The 18,735-nt window shown below is 36.3% G+C and overlaps 1 protein-coding gene across 1 annotated transcript; it reads left to right on the top strand.

Annotated features, from left to right (window-relative positions):
• The first annotated feature begins 539 nt into the window (after nucleotides 1-539).
• On the top strand, nucleotides 540-7,488 carry fkh (fork head). Its single transcript, XM_070105886.1, is given in 3 exon segments — nucleotides 540-4,418; nucleotides 4,514-4,698; nucleotides 4,700-7,488. Coding segments are annotated over 3 exon segments (2,070 nt in total). The 5' UTR covers nucleotides 540-2,858; the 3' UTR covers nucleotides 5,025-7,488.
• The last annotated feature ends 11,247 nt before the right edge of the window (nucleotides 7,489-18,735 follow it).

Here is an 18,735-nt window from a genome sequence, read left to right on the forward strand (position 1 = left end):
ATCGAATGTGACATTGGTAAACCTCCACCTTAACCTCAAAAATGGCACATTCCAAGTTCGAAAATTTCAACACAAGGCGGTTGCATTAAAAATTCACTAAAAAATTATAGAATATCAGCAGCGTCAGTGAAAACAACAGCAAGAAGAAGGAGAGCAATGATATTGAAAAGTAGCAACAAAAAACAACTGCTGTAATGACTGAGGCGCGGTGGCTTCGATGTCAGCAACAAAAATGTCCCATACAATTTTCAATTCAAATCAAACGCGTTTGTTTTATTTCAAATTGTCATTGTTGTTGGTGCTGCTGCTGCTGCCACTACATGCTGACAGCGTTGCTGCTTGAAAGCCGCCGCCGCCGTCGCCGCTGTAAGTTGCCTGTCCGAAAAATATTAGCACGTCGCCTTTACAGCGCGCGGCCTCTTCATCTACTCTTGGAATAGAGCTTTGCTGTCGCGACGCGATTCTCTTCTCTGCACTAAGCAAACAGCAGTTGGCTTTGCAGTTATTATCAACGGATCGACATGCGTTGTGCTAATGAAACGTTTCGTCTTCGCAGAGAAACTATGACAGCGTTATCGAAATCAAAGTAAGCGTTCGAATATCGAAAGGTGAAAATGTCAAAACAAAAACAACATATAAAATTCAGGGTGTGTAATGGAAAGGTGCGAATGGTGCTTGAAGAGCACGCAAATATTGATTGCGGCAGCGAGCGCAGTTAGAAGGCCCAGTAGTTGGAGAAACCGGTAAAGACGCCGATAAATGGAATTAAAAGCAATCAATGAGCATTTCATAGTTGCGGTGTGCCAAGTGCAGGCTAGAAGACTGGTTATCTGTACACTTCGAAGGTGCGTTCAACTACGCCAATGTTGGTGGGGTCATATTAGCTGCCGCTCCCACGTCGCGCAATGCGCGTCGCAATGGAAAACGTCAAACTGTCAGAGAGTAGACAATTGGAAGTGAAGAGCATAGTATGCGCTGCGCGTTTGTGTTAGTGTGCTTGCTGCCGTCCGTTGTTTTTAAATGCTGCTGTGGGCGTGCCAAGCATTATGGCTCCGCCCACGTCGTCTTGGCAACCGATGAGCAGCAGATACAAACTGCATTTCAAGCCCTTGCGCTACAACAACACCAAGTGCTTTGCATCAAACGACCAGTTGGACAAAATGCTGCTGTGCAACAACAAGTAGCAGCCAATGCGCGTGCGCTGTTTGCAGGTAAAGTGTATGGCGGCCACAACGGCGCCAAATATGCGGTTGATGTTGGTGTACGTCTATTTGCGTCTGCACAACGCTATGTGTACGCAAGAGAGCCACTTGAAGCGACGCTATTAGCACGTAGTAGTTGTCTCGCTTACGCGCACACTAACGCCTATCGGTTTTATCAACGCTCATTTTGTACGCCAGTATACGTGAAAGGGTGGGCCGCTCAAGCCTCATAGAGGGAAACATAACTCGCGCACACATATACGCATCAGCACGAACGCGGCATAAAAACAAACGCCTGAAACGAGTCGCAAACGAAGCTGAGCGAGCGCACAGAGCCAGTTTTGTCACCACCGAAGTGCACACCAATATGCCGGCGCACTCACACATTCGCACACCTATACCTGTATTTATGTACACAAGAGTGGCCTATAGGTGTATAGGCAAGCGCTGTAGCGCTGGGTTTTGCTGGTGCTGCCGCTCGTATTGGATGTGCGGTGGGACTCTGGTGCTCTGTCCATTCTGCTGCGACTGCCGCTGCTGTCGTTATACGTCGTCGCTTAATATTTTTGTTAGTAAGCCAAATAGTAAGCAGGCATTCCCCTCTGCAAACAGTCACATTCAAGAGCTCAAGCCAAAGAGTACTCGAACGCGCACAGCTGCCGAAAAAGTAGAAACGGACAACCGATAACCGAACTGCATTGTGAAACGCTAGAGTCAGGTTGGAAGCGCTTGCTTTGGCTTTGCTATTTTCTATAACGATTTTTGAAGTCTTTGTTTGCTAGATGCATTGTCTAACTGTAGTGTACGGCTATCGCGGCTGACGGTACGACACGTTCATCCGCACAAATTGATATTAATCCTATCAACCGATTGTCGAAGCGTCATTTTTAGTGTCGTAATAAAGTAGAATACCGAATTTCGAAAGAACATTCTTTTACTTACGAACTGACACAACGCGAATTCGCTAGAAAAATTACGCGCATAAAAAATTAATACATAATATAAATAATAGTAGAAGATACGTCACAAAAAAAAATAAATAAATAAATAAATAAAAAGACGAAAAGGTGGTAAGGTGGTTTGGTGGCAAAGCAAACGTTTTTGTAAGCATATGAAAAGAGTAAAATTCTGTTGAAGTGAAAACCCGAAGAAGAAAAGTGTTTGTGAAAGAAAGTGGTAATCGCAATTGATTTTCAAGTCTTGAATTTAAGCAAAAATTGACAATATTGCCAGCAGATTTGCTGTATCAAAGCCTAAACAGCAGCTACAGACCTGGTGCATGCGCGCTGCAACAACTCACTTTCCAACGAGTGCAAAATCCCACGTCGAAACACGCTGACAAGTGAGCACGGATGAAACATGCGATTGTATCTCTATGCATACAAAAGCAAAAATAAAAATCTAAAAAAATAATAAAAACAATTTCTACGGAAAACTGAGTTTGAAAATATACCCCACTTGGTAGCGCAAGCACAATTAAAAAATATCGTAAAGCATAGCTCGTCTGTGAAAGAGTGTGCGTGTCGTTTATTTCCGTCGGAAATTTGTTTAAATTGTATTTTTTATACGTGCGACCAGTGAACAGCCGCCAACATAACGGCGCAACTATTGAACAGTTTCCTGAAGGGATCGCCCCACCAGACGACGATCGACATCATGCAAAAGCTCTACTCGGAGGCGCCAAGCAACGGGCCTCCGGTGAGCATGAGCAGCAGCGTCGGCGCTGGTAGTGGTGGTGGTTCCAGTAGCGCCGGTGGTGGTACTAATGGTGGCGGTGGAGGCGGAGGTGTTAGTGGAGGCGGTGGTGGAAATCCTTCAAATCCGCATCCAAATCACCCGACCAGCAACGGCGGCACAATGAGCCCGCTTGCACGTAGTGCTTATACCGCTATGAATTCGATGGCCATGCCCGTCGGCGGCATGTCTTCAGTATCCCCACAGACTGCCGCCTTTGGTGCGTTGGAATCCGCCGCAGCGGTGGCAAGCATGAGCGGTAGCATGGGTGCCGCAGCGGCTATGAATTCCATGGCTGGCAATTGCATGACACCGAGCTCGATGAGTTATGCCTCGATGGGTTCGCCGTTGGGAAATATGGGCAATTGTATGGGTGGTGGTATGTCGACAATGGCTGCTATGGGTGGCTACTCGTCTATGGCGGCAGCAGCTAGTGCACGTGAATTGGACACAGGTTCACCGAACTCACTAAATCGTGCACGCATAGATAAGCCCACAACATACCGTCGGAGTTACACACACGCCAAACCGCCGTACTCGTACATCTCGCTAATCACAATGGCGATACAGAATAATCCGACACGAATGCTCACGTTGTCGGAAATCTATCAATTTATAATGGACTTGTTTCCATTCTATCGGCAAAACCAACAGCGTTGGCAAAATTCTATACGTCATTCGTTGTCCTTCAACGACTGCTTCGTGAAGATACCACGCACACCGGACAAGCCAGGCAAAGGTTCCTTCTGGACATTACACCCAGATTCGGGCAATATGTTTGAGAATGGCTGTTATTTGCGTCGACAGAAACGTTTCAAGGATGAGAAGAAGGAGGCGCTACGCCAGCTCCATAAGAGCCCGTCACATAGCAGCCTCGAAGCAACAAGTCCCGGCAAAAAGGATCACGAAGATTCGCATCACCTACACCACCATCACAGCCGATTGGATAACCACCAGCAGCATCATCACAGTAAAGACGTGACAGGCGCTACAGTGGGCGGTGCAGGCAGTGTGCTCAGCAGCGCTGTCAGTCGTGACCAGCTGGCTATGATGCAAGCTAATGCGGAGCTTTGCTTGGGCCAACAGGCAGCGCAACATGCACCCAGCCATCACCATCAGCAACATCACCAGCTGCAGCATGAAGAGCTCTCCGCAATGGTGAATAGATGCCATCCATCATTGATCAGCGATTATCACCCCTCCATGCATCATCTGAAGCAGGAACCATCCGGTTACACACCATCCAGCCATCCGTTCTCAATCAATCGACTCCTACCCGAGTCTAAGGCGGACATTAAGATGTACGATATGAGTCAGTATCCCGGCTATAATGCGCTCAGCCCATTGACAAATACACACGCGGCCTTAGGACAGGATTCGTACTACCAGAGTCTCGGCTATCATGCGCCAGCCGGCACGACTAGCTTGTGACATCACCAGTACCCATTGGCTTAAGGGCGAGCTGACCAGATGCTGCGCAACGTGAACGTGAACGCCGCCAGTGGTAGCAGCAGCATCTTTGGTAGTGCCGCCGCGGCTGCAGCAGCAGCTGCTGGTCTCAATACGCTGCACAATAGTAACATTGGTGGCAATATTGGCAGCAGCAGCGGCAGCGGCACCAGCAACAGCAATGGGAATACACATGATATACACCTAGAGCAACATCATCACCATCATCATCATGGCGCTACGCACCATCATCCTCACCATCAGCAATTGACGCATCCGCATGCGGCTCATCAACTGATGCAACAACAACAACGTAAGGCCTATCTTAAGTCCATGCAACAGCATTACCAACAACAGCAACAACACAGCGCTAGCAGTGCTTCCAGTGCGCACAAACTCAGCGCGCACCAACAACAATTGCTGCAAAGTCAGTTGACACCACCAGAACTACAGGATGACGCATCGAACATCACAACCGATCTGAACGAAGAACAACAACTGCAACTACAACAGGCGGCGCAGCAACAGCACCAGCAATTGTACAACAATTACCAACAGTACGCGGCGGCCGCCTCCTATCGCAACTGGAACCACGGTTTGGCGCTAAACGGCGCGGCAGCCTTACAGAATCTGCTGTAGTGTTGCCAACACTGAATGTGCGTGCAATGACAAGGCGGCGCTTTGTTGCCAAACTGCCTATAAGCGGTTGTTGTAGCAATTAACGTACAGTTGGCGACATGCGTGCGTACGCCAGTTATTACACCGTTTGTTTAGGTGGCGAGGTTTGGTCTTCCGCTGCCATATTGCAGTGCTGTTATGCTGTCGACGTCGGCGTTGAGTGCTAGTTTTGGCGCGTTGTTGTGCGCATGCGGCAAAGGACAAGCGCGGATGTGCGCGCACGGTGAGAATGTTGCTCGCATATACATATTTATGGTTCAATGCACATAACTCATAACTTTCCAAATGAAGATGATGTAAATATGTATGCAGTCTAGGTATACTCTTTATTATTTTTCACTTTTGTATGATTTTGTTCCACACAACATGTCTCCTTACAAGCCTTAATTAAACTACTGTATCTCATTACGTTTATCTCTTGACTATCAGTGTCAGTTTTGTGCTTGTAGATATGTACAATTTGCGCATATTAGCTTCCTTATAAATAACATTTGCTGTACTTTTGTTTGTATGTATGTAAAATGCAGCTGAATTTCTTCGTCATATAAGCAGCAATCAAAAGTGATGTAGTTGTAAGCGAAAATGTTTTCCATTTTAATAAATAATAAAATAAATTTCAAATTATGATTGATTCATAAAAAGTTCCACACACCGACCAATATTTGATATATTGCGCGTACGTAAAGATAAATTTATTCAATTTCAATTTAGGCGCATGTGCATTTAAGCTCTTTGTTGCTGTCTATTTGTAGCTTTAAGTGCGTCTTTTGAGTAAGTTCACAGATAAACCCTGGCAGGTTTTCAATTTGACACAACTTCAGTGCCATGTATGTAAACACTACACTTTGTGTATGCATAGGTAAATGAAGAAATCTTCAAAGCAAGCAAGAAAAAATATGAAAATAAATAATTTTTTATACAAAATATTAATTTTTAAGTGTTGTATATTTAATTATGCAAATATATTTTTAGTTTTTTAATCACAAATATTATTTCATTCAACAGTTTTTTCTTATTTTATAAGTTTACTATCTCTTATTATTATTATGCTTTTTAGTATAGACATGTTATGCGCCAAACACTTTGATATGTTCGCGATAACACAATGCAAGTGCAATTGATGTAAATTTGAAGAAGAAAAAAAAACATTTTTATATATGTAAGTGGAAAATTCACGTGATCGCGAGTCGATTAACGCTAACCAAATTCGAATTGAAATGATCAAAAACCAAAAAAAAAAGAATCTTCAAAAAATGTATGTATAACTAAAATTATTTTAACGGTTTAGTAATTTTAAGTTTTCAGTACGATGCGCTTTTCTAATTTTACAGAATAATTTTTGTTTTTTGCAAAAAGTGAGCAGTCATATGCATACATTAGGTTTGTACATAATTCAATGTATTTTTGTTTTGCTTGCATTAATTTAAAAATATAAATATATATATATACAAAAGTGTTTACAGAAATGTGTTTTCTTTATATGCGTTTTCAGATTTTCAGCAAAATTACAACACAATTTTTAGCAAAAATTCCAAACACTAAAATTTCAATAAAAAGAAAAGTTTCAGTCAAGTATGTGTGCGTCAATTTGGTATGCGCTGCAATTTAGTTAACACAATTTTGACAAAAAGTTAACTTGAACTACAGCAAAAGTATGTAAAAATGTTAAAAATGCAATTTTGTATAGTTACTATGCGCATGCATGTATGTATGTATATGCTGCTGAGTTCTGATAAATTTTACAAAATATAAATATTTTTATTTTTGATAACTGCGCACATATTACATTTTTTTAAATATGTAAATACGTAAAAAATAATAATTAATTTTTTTAAACAATTTTTTAATTATGTAAATACGTGAAAAATAATTAAATTTTTTTTTTGTTATATAAATTTAAATAAAAAAGCGCACGCCTAATGTGTATATCATTATGTATATGTTTGTAAATAAAATAAATCCACAAATGCCTAGAATTATTTAAGTTTGCACAAAAATGCAAGAACCATGCATTTTTAGCTGACTTCTTATACATTTTTATAAAAAAAAATCAAAAATCCGAGCAAAGAATTGGTAAATATGCAAAAACTGCTTGTAAAATGCAACAAAGTTGCAAGTATGCCATTAAATTAAAATTAAAAACATTAAATTGCAGGCGCAGTAAGAAAACACACACACACTAAATGCAAATAAAAAACAATAGCAAAAACCAAAACAATGAAAGTACATCAACTTAATAAAAATGGAATGTATGTATGTAAAAAATATTGCAAATAAATTAAAAAATTTTTCACGAAAGCTTAGCTAAATGCAATAAAAACTATGAACGAATGACGTCGGTTAATCCGTTAGGTTACCTAAATAATTATACATACAAGTATATACCATTAAACAGATAATATGTAAGCACATGCAAATAATAATACATCTTATGTAAGCTAAAACAAAAACAAAAAAAAAAAGAACAGTAAAACAATTGTTAAATTGTGTAAGAAGGAAAAGAAAACTAGAAAATGCAAAAAAGTCTACATAAAAATTATTCACAAAGCAAATTTGAATTGTTAATGCTGTGCACAGTGATGTGTAGCTGCAGCGTCGTGTGCTTAGGTACGGCCAGAACGATGTGATTGGCGTGTAATTTTTTTCTATTATTTTCTATGTATAAAGCAAAACACCCCACATGCTAGTCATGTGAATAGTTGTGTAAGAAATAAATATTATAAATATGTAAACCTACAATAGTGTATGTCCGATATACCTAATCGTAATTAATATTGAAGTAATAGCAGCTGATACAAAAAGTATCATGCTACGAGTAATGATAATGATTAACTCTAAAACTAGTTAAAATTTAATAAAAATCTTATTTTAATGTTTGAAATACAAAAAAAAAAATTGTTCTCTTATTTGCATCTAGTTGATATTGTTTCACTTTACGGCAAGCGTAAAGTGCGACGCTTAGTATATTAATAACTCGTTTCGAAAAGAGTGAAGTCAGGTTAATTTTCACGCCAATGAATACTATTTATATACAAATAATACATATAAAAGTGAAGGATTTTTTAATTTAGAGCATTCGCGAGGTTTTCTAAATATTGCCCAGACAAAAATCCCAGACTTTTTGGACATTTTTCTAAAGATATTACGTTATCTTGACTCTGTTTCCTGAAGTGCTTCGATTCATTTTTCCTTTATTGTGTTTAAATTCCTTATAAATACCCAGCAATTTCTTACATCGAGATTGCTTCCGCTGTTCCTCTTATTTCGTTGGAATTGTGACGCAGAATACCGGATTTCTATTGGTTGAATTAGTTTGTTGCGGAATTTGCTTTAAAAATGGCTGTAGAAATAAATATTTCTAAATATAATGATAAAGGAATATTTTTAAAAAAAAATTTTCACAATATTTGGTTATTGATTTTTTGAGAAATGCGTTCGCAAAATCACAAATTTGTTGCCATTTAAAATGTTTTTTTTCGTAATTTTTGGTCATCGATCTTTATTTTAAATTCATCCATATAAAAAATTATCTATTAGGAAATGAAGATCACCAATTTTTTGCATTTTGTGAATTGGCTTAAAAATCCGTATGACTAAAGATGTACATACAATAATTATACTCATAGTTATGTATATACAGCATATGTACCCCATTCGCCCAGTTTGATTGACTTCAAACGATTAAAAAACATCAACATTTTCCAAAGCACATTGTGCTTGAAGCGCCAATTTACTTTGGAAATATTTACTATTTTTAAAACATTTAGTGTTATCATAATCCATTGGGGGTCAATTACTGGATTCAAACTAATAAATAATTTCCTTGCGTTGGATATGTCCGTTATCAAATGTGTATATTTATGTATTTAATAGCAAAAGCAAATAGCTTGAAACACAACTGACCTCTAACAATTGATTTCACGTTACATGTTGTCTTTTCAATGCTATAATATATATGTATGTGCTTATGAAAGAGAAATGAAAACAAATAAATAATATTGATGAATTCGACGATATCTTATCGAATTTGAACGATTGCTGATAAAAACAACGGTGTAATAATAAATTGCAATCATCTAGTGGTGTCTATTACGAGTAAGAGTGAATGCAGCTACTGCGAAAGCAAGCAGTGGCGGAATTGAATTATAACCGAAGGGGGATATCTGCAATTATATACATAGATTAAATAGGGTCTATAAAATATTAAATTGTAAATATTATACTACATGGTAGAAGCCATATATTTGTGCATAATATTTATTATATTTTTATTAAAAATAAAGAAATAAGGAAAAACGTTTACTTTGGTTGCACCGAAGCTATAATACTATTCACATGACAGCTATATGCTATAGTCACTCGATCTAAACAATTTTATCGGGGGCAATAACCCATGCTAAATTTCGTGAAGATATCACGTCAAATAAAAAAGTTTCGCATACAAGCACTTGATTCCGATTGTTCAGTTTGTATCGCAGCTATATGGTATAGTGATCGAACATCGGCGATTCCGACAAATCAGCAGCTTCTTGGTGAGAAAAAGGATGAGTTATAAATTTTAGATCGATAGTTTAAAAACTTAGAGACTAGTTCGGGTATATACAGACAAACGGACAGACGGGCATGATTATGTACATGAACTCGGCACGCTGGTAATTTTTAATATATATTATACTTTATAGGGTCTCCGAGTTTCCTTCTAGGCATTACAAACATCGTCGCCAATTTATTATACTCTATTTAGGGTATCAAAATGTGAAAGAATGATTGTTAAAAATATTTTAAAAAAACTTTAAATGTTTTAGTTAAAATTGGTACAAAGAAAGAGGAGAACTCTATATATGTATCTATAGGACCAGTTTTCATAGCTATTGCGAAAACAGTACTAGATTAATTGTTATAGCTAATTATATATATTCGTAGAAAAATTGAAATAATAGTAACAATAACAATAAGTCTTTAAGGCAGCATTGAGCCCCCTTTACCAAAATAAATGTACAGCAGCAAACATTTTTCCGAAGACGTCGCCAATTGCTTGGGCTTTTCTGTTGATCGATTGACAAGTTGATGCATTGACAATTGCAAATACGCCTATGACACACACATATATATTTATTGTATATAAGTATATACATATATATATCATGAGTAGTTGCACTTTAACACTTATCGCAGCGAATAGCTTATTCAATAGAAATTAAGGCAAACAAAATTGAAAATAAGTGAAATTACATAGGAAAAATACCGCCTATCAGCCTATCAGCCTATCAAGCCAGCGAGTGCCTGTCGAGTATGTACGCTATTCCGTAGAATTGTAAAAAGATTAAAAATACTTATATGTGCGCATATAAATAAAACTGCATGGGATCGAGTGATATCATTCACATGCATCGAAAATGAAAACGCTGACTGATAAGCGTGCGACCCCCGAAGCGCGTTGCTTATATGAACATATTTATTATTGAAAAGACATTTTTATGAGTGACGAGTAGTTGCAATGCATGTACGTGTATGTGCGTCAACAACGAGTATTCGTATCAACAGCGAGAAGCACCACCAATTACCTAGCTGCTAGTTTACGCAGGCGAACATACCAGCCGCAGATCATAATGCCACAACGATGGCCGATAGGTAAAACTAATAATTTTATTTAATAAGCTGTTGTACTTTTAATTAATAATAACAACTAAAAACCTCTTGAGGTGCGCACACAACTGCAAATACATAAGTACATACCCACATGTACAAATTAATAATCGTGGGGCGCTTAGTACTCGTAGAAGCTGTTAGTTTGCATGCCTGTGGGAAGTTGGTTCCTAGATATGCGCACCACAACACTTTTAACGGTACTATTTTTAGCGGTGCGGTGGGACTTGACTTGTTGAATTGGTGCTTTCTAAGTGTGATGGATGAGTCAATTATTGATTTTTTGAAGAAGCATAATTCGATAGCAATTATTTAGCATAATCAGGTTTATCCCGTCAGATATGAACTCTGTGGTAATTTTTTAAAATTTTGCAAAAAATAATCACTTGTGTTCTTATTGATAAATGCATTAAAAGTGATTTTAAATGAAATATTTCATGGCTACCTTAAGAGTTTGTAAGCATAAAATTAATGTCTCAGTTACAATTATTTGCATTATTCGTAAAAGCTTGATACGTTCGCTAAACCGAAGTGAAGGAATGCAAATGTTGTTGTAGGAGGAAGCAACAGAGTCTGGCAGCGGTGCGACATTTTAGATTCTCCAGGACAATATTTGCGTATATGATGTACCCACAGACATATAACTATGTATATGAGTGGATGTAAGTATGGTGGCGTATATTTGTAGGCATGCAATGTGTGCATAACAAATACAGACAAGTCGCTTTAGCCTGAGTTTATATATGTATATGCAAACGTAAAACCAAATACCATACAAACATATTTATAACTGCAAATCTCTGTAGATACCCTGTAGAAAATACCCGAATTATGCTGATAAAATCTGGAGCAGAATAATACAGGCTATCTGTAAAAGCGCTGAAACTTTCATAGCAAGAGCCTGCGAGTGAGTAATATTTAAGGAGAGCACAACCGTATTTCTCACTACAAGGTACAATTCGTAATGAATTAGTATTTAACGCTACCTTAGGATACACTAGATATTAATCAGTCCCCAATAATTTCGAGCACATATATGGTAGTTGGAGATAGTTTATAAAAAATCTTGATTTACATTTCTCTAACATGCTGCCATATACTCGTACAAGAAATTACCCTTTCGTTCTATTTTTTGTGATTAGCCTTTCTTTGTATGCTTTCGGGTACGCAAAGGTACAATTATTCGCTTCATAGAACTGAAAATACAATCATTGGTAACGCTGATAAAAGCTCGAAAGACATACTAAATATTCCTGCAGGGTATCTTTTACGTATCCTCTGATTGCTTGCGTCTATACGTGTGGATTTGTAAACCTTGCGGTAGCACTGTCGAATTTATCGAATAACCAACTTCAATAGCAAAAAGGAATAGTTAAAAAATTAAAATGGCGGCTCGTTCTTCCTTCGAGTTGGCAGTTTTTGAATGTTATACTCAAGAGTGCAACTATTTAGCACACGACTATTTTGCAGTACAACAGGAATACTGGTTTTATTTGTAATACGCCTATATAGCAAACTTTTTATATTTAAAAAAAAAAACTAATAATGCAAAGAAAGTGGTTCTAAATAGCTAAAACAAAAAAAAATTGTAAATAAATCAATTTTCTTTTTAAATACTGTAAACGTTGATCATAGGACAAAAGAACTAAATACTAATTTATATAGAATACATAGGATTAGTTATCCTTCACTGATAAGTATTTTAAAAAATAAAATGACTTCAAGATGTAACATAATTTTAGTAAACTTTTTCTAATTTAATATTTAATATTAATTATTTGTAGTAAATCTTTTTATAAACATATAGTATATTCGAAAAAGTAAAAAAACTGAACATCAATTAAACTCGAGAAATGCAAAATATTAAATTTTCACGAAAAATGTCGTAACAGATAATATCTTTATTTCCTGAACACTTTATATTAAGATTGCTACGAAGTTTGTAAAACACTTAGAAGGAAACGTCGGCGACCCTATAAAATATATGTATATGCATATAAATTATTAGCATGACGAGCTACGTCGAATAAGCAATGCCCGCCTCTCTGTCCGTTTCTCTGTATATATCCCTTAGTTTTTGAGATATCAATCTGAAATTTCCAATAACTGCCATTCCCAATACTACCAAAACATATTTATTCAACTTTTCAACAATTTTACTTTTATAACAAAGTTATATAAGTCGAACTGTAACCGAGTTTACAAGTAATACTATTGAACACTGTATGTATTTGTGATTAAAATGAAATACATACATATGTATATACGCATACGTCCTTATATCACTTCGAGTTTAAGTAAGCAGATTTGGCAATGCAAGTTCAATTTTTATTTGCCTTGAAACATTGAAAACATTAAAGTAAAACTTTAAAGCTCATGGCGATACGAAAATTCCTAAACTACACGAAATTCTATGAACTTGTCTGCATTTTCCTGATACAAAGGTATGTATTTACTTGTGTATGTTTTGAATGTATACTCGTATGTAGATTATGGAATATTCAGTGCCGCCGTTATAGCCAGCCATTGTGAATTTCCTTTTCCACTTGTAGGCCTATACGACGGCAGCGACAGCAGCAAAGGATCAGACCGATTGGGGGTATATGCGTTAAATGGGGGTTGGTGGTGGAATACATGCACACACAAAGACACACCATACATACATAAGTATATTTACCAAGAAATGGTAGTATCTATAAGCGACAATTGCAGGCATGCGCTCTGCCATCTTTGCGCCATGTCTTTTTATTGGAAAATACTAAATATGCCGACCGACTGTGTGCTTGCCGAACATGAAGATATGTTTGAGTACATAAATAAAATACATACACAAGAATATCACATACAGACAAGTGCATATACACGCGTTGCTTGGGCGAGCTTCAGCTTGTACTTGTTGGTAAATAAATAAATAATTACTAGATACTTAATAGATAGTTGAGAGCTAGCGACTCTTGGCCTTTGCCGAATTTTGTGCACACCTACGTGCATACTCATACATGTGTGTGTGTGCGTGTGTGTGTATGCAGTGAGTGAGATATGTTGAAGTAGCAATGTATTTTTACATTGTGACTTTAATTAAATTGATTTGTGAAATTAAAGTTGAATTGCTACTTATTACTCTCTCTTATTCTGCGTGGTTTAATTAAATTTCATCATCATCAAGTCCAAATACTTAGTGCGCGCATTGCCACTTTTTATAAACTGTGTATTTCCTTAATATATTGTAAATAGAATATATTTACATATCAATTCCTTGGGCAGTAATGATTCGGCATATAGGTGTATGTACAGAGGTGTTTGTCTAACTCAAATAAATTTTCATACATTGCCTTTCTTGACTAATTGACCTACATTTTCCATTACCACCTTCATTACATGCCCCGCTCAATATTGCCACAAACATACATACTTACATACGCACATATAAATATAGCGGTTCGTGAGCATGTGGCTGTTTTTCAAACTCTTTAAGCAGCTATAAAATGATAACTATCAATATGCCCGACTTCTGGCAATTAGAGGTGATATTATCATTAGTAAATCCACATATGAAATGACCGAGAGACATGCAAATGCTAATGACAGCTCAACACTACTTTATCTACACGCACACACAGTATTAAGCGCACATGTGACTGTATGTGGCAAGATAATTACATACATTTATAGCGTATTTCACATATGCAAGCATATTCAAGCCCATTCCGTTGAACAACAATTTTAAGCAAAATATGTGCAAACAAAATTTGTTTAATTGCATATTTATAGCGTTATACCGTTGTTTTGTTTTTTAAATTATATTATATCTGGGGAAAATTAAAAGTTATTGTGCATAATTCATGTTTATAAAATGGCGGACTGAATTTAATACACAGTGTGAGTTTCGGATCATTCTTAATTCTAAGGCAGAGATAAGCTATTATATACTAGAATACTAATTTAGGTATTCAGGAAGTATATACGTCTCTTTATTAAGTCTTAATCAACAGCTTATAAATTTAGAAACGAATGAAAACAAGAAAAAACGTTAACTTCGGTTCCCCCGAATCTATAATACACTACAGAAATACAGGATTCTTTACAAGAATTTTGATCGGTCAGCTTGTATGGCAGCTATATTCTGTCACTTGATTTGAACAATTCCTTCGGAGATTGCCCAGTTGCCTTCGTGAAAATATCTCGTAAAAAATTTTCAATACAAGTACTTGATTCCGATCGTTCAGTTTGTATGGCAACTAGTCCGATGTCGGCGGTTCTGGCAAATGAGCAGCTTTTTGGGGAGAAAAGGACGTTGGCAAAATTACAGATCACGGACAGACGGACATGGCTAAATCGACTCAGCTCGTCACGCTGATTATTTATATATACACTTTGTAGGGTCTCCGACGTTTCCTTTTACGTGTTACAAACATCGTGACAAACTTAATATTCCCGATTCAAGGAATAATTGAAGATAAAAGAAACTTGACATCGTCATAGGAGCTAATAAGCGATTTCGGTAGGAATCTATTTCGCTGAATAAAGCCCTGCAGATAATGTCTGTTGGACATTTCGCGTTGCTTGTTGCTCGTTCAGGTAGATTTCGTGTGACTCGAAGAGTGAAGCAATCGAGACTGTCGAAGGTAACACTTAGTCTTTGATGATTGTTTGTCGTCGGAGTTTAGATACTTTATATTTATTTTGTTCCCTTAAAAGTAATCACCCTCTGATATAATACACTTGTGCCAAGGCTTTTTCTAATCCTCGAAGCACTTTTAAAATGCGATTTTCGGCCTTCTGTAAAGCGTTTGTGCCACTTACAAGCACTTTTTTGAGACAAAGTGGACTCACCGAATGCCACACTCAATATTTCAAGTTCTTTGAAGCACTTTATTCCATTTCTAATGCAAAATTTTATACATATTCTTTGATCTATTTCTTTCAAAACTCAACAATCGAAGAGCACACAAAAACGTGACTATATTTTTCTGTTGTCAAAAATAAACTACTAATCGAAATTGGCTTCTAATGCAAGTACATGATAAACATATGTGCTCGATTATAACAAAAACTAAATATCGATAATCGAATGTACACAGCCTGTGAAAAATCAAAATTCACCTTTTCCTTTGAAGGCAACTCGTAACACAGCAAAAGCTTGAAACACCTGTTCAAAGTGCAATTGGAAGCGGAAAAATTATATCCGGGGACTGAGAGTGTCTCGAAATATTAACATTAAATAAAAGTGGACAAAGAAATATTAGGAACGTCTTAAGTTTTATCCCTCTATCATTTATGTCACCTAGCGGCAAAACACTATTAATGGTGTAAATCCAATATAGAAATATGAAAATATTATATCATAACACTTTTTAGTTAGTTAAGTTCGGTGAAACTGATTCTTGTTTAAAATCCCTTCATAGCCAATTTTAAGTCTTTATGTAAATATTATGGAGTCACCAGAAGCTCCAGCTATTTATTTTAGTATTTTCGCTCCATATGAATTTTAAATTTTATTTTAAATAAATAAATCCATAACGTATTTACTTCGAGGAGTAAATGACTTACTTAAAGTATTTATAGTAGTAGTATATAAAAAAATGTTTCCACTTTTTTAAAAGTGGGCGTCCTCTAATAAATTAATGCACATATCTCTCAAGCAGTATACAGAACTTTAAGTATAGATATGAATGATACGGAAGGCTAAACAAGAGAGTTCGAAAACTGTACTTATATAATATGTAATAACTTCTTATATTACAAACTATTTGACTGATTTGAACCAAATTTCACAAATTTTCCTTATTCCTTCTTCTTGCAGTTATAAAATTAAGAAAATCTGGATGCAAGACCGTAATATGGGATATTCATTTCTCCTGGTAACTGTATGATTTAGGCTTATATCCAAGTGTGTATTTCAAATAATCGATTTTTTTACATATTTTGAATGCACAAATGTATATTCAAGAGTATTCTCTGAAAATTTTACGTTGATCGTAGCTGTAAGATTTTTAAACTTAGTGTTATCGGGCCCCAAAACTTTAAACCCGTTTTTCTTCAAACGCTTTTTCAGACCCGGTTAGGAAGATGTCTTCAAAACAGCTAAACCGAGGTTCTTAGGTATATTTTTCAGGTCATCATCGAAGGAATATGGTTTTTGACAATAATTCCACTTCGCTCTTAAGTGTAAATTCTTTCAGGCCATTTTATCAAAAATCAAAATTTTAATTATTTCTTTGTTATTATCTTATTATTCATCTATTGTAATAATGTTTCTTTGATTTTTAGATTTAAGATATTTTCATATTGCATCTGGAGATCGGCTACGTGATCAAGAGATTCCAAAATTTTACAAAATACGGCTAATGATCAAGAGATTCCAAAATTTTACAAAATGAATAGTCGATTATTAAACTAAAGTAAAATCTTGTAAATGTACATTTTTTAAAATTTATTTATCAAATAAAATACCTTTTGAAAAAATTCACAAAAAACGCGTTTTTTGTATACCCTAAACAGGGTATATTATTGTAAGTTTTCCACGAGGTTTGTAACACCCAGAAGAAAACGTCGGAGACCCTATAAAATAAATACATAAATTATCAGCATGATGAGCTGAGTTAATTTAGCCACGTCCGTCCGTCTGTATATACGCTAACTAGTCTCTCAGTTTTTGAGATATCGATCTTAAATTTAGCGGAATCAAGTTCTTCTAAGAAACCTTTTGTATTTGTGAAATGTATTATAGCTTCGGTGCAACCGAAGTTAACGTTTTTTCTTGTTCTGACTTGCAAGTGAATATAACCGCTTTTATAGTACATGTTAATGTTTCACCACAAAGTCAATGGGCATTTAACAGCAATTGTAAAATTCAATATGTTATAGTAAAATTTTTAACCACCCCAGGAAGTATTGCATGTTTTGCTAAAATATTCAATATATTATTTCGGTCCAAAGATCTCTCAGATTCAGGGTGTATTATTTTTTCTTAATAACATGGATTGTATTCTCTTTTTATCAAGCATATTAGGTAAGTTTTTTTTTGTATAAGTTGAACGTAATATATATCCATAATACACAGTTAGTCTCGGATTAGGTAAATTTGATCATATGTTCTCCAGGGCTTCTTCGAAAGTAAGATGTCTGACCATCAAAAAACTATAAACGGGATTCGCTTTTTATCGAGCAGAGTAGGTAACCTATACAATTATCCTTTTCAGAGAAGGGAAATTTTTTAGTTGGCTGCAGTTAGGAACCACTAAAAATGATCAATTCAATAGATTTTATGCAATTTAGAATTTATAATTTCATCAGCAAATTGTGAGGGATTTTCAAATGCATAGAATTTTAAATATCAACAAGATTTTTCTCAAACTTTTAAACTCTTTTTGGTATGCACATGAATATACACACACATATGTACAAGAATATATGTTGAGAACTTCAAGGCTGCTGACAAGAGTTTTAGTAAGACTTAACTATCTGGTAACTTACTCGTCTCGTTACATTGTTGACAGAAGCGAAGAGAGAAATTAAAATTTCAACAATCAAATCAACGCATTTCCAACATTTTCATGTCAGTGAAGCGCCTCTCAACGCCGACGAAGAAGAGGAGAATATATATAATACACCCCCATGACGCTTCTATGCAGAGGTGCAAGGCACAAACGAGTTGAATCAGGAAGAAGCGTAAATTTTTAAACTGACTTTTCTGTATATTTAAATGAAAATGATGGGCAGCACAAAATGAAGGCAAAAAGGTAACGGGGCTTCTATGCTACTTGTTAGTATGTGAGCGCGTTGTGTGTGAGTTTTTTTCGTTTTCAACATTTATTGTTGCTGTACCAGTCACATAAAGAGCCAATTACTACCACGGAAAAACTGGTGCTTAGCAGCAAGGACTCGTATTTAGTCCTAGCGACAGCGGGAGCACTCATGTCGGCATGCTTTCACACATACATAATACATACGGCCAACTAAGGGGGGCTAAGTTGAGCTAGGGCACAATCTTGTAGTAATTTTCTAATGGAATATTTAATTTTAA

Source organism: Bactrocera oleae, chromosome 2, assembly GCF_042242935.1.
Source record: "Bactrocera oleae isolate idBacOlea1 chromosome 2, idBacOlea1, whole genome shotgun sequence".
In the NCBI taxonomy this organism is placed as follows: Eukaryota; Metazoa; Arthropoda; class Insecta; order Diptera; family Tephritidae; genus Bactrocera; species Bactrocera oleae.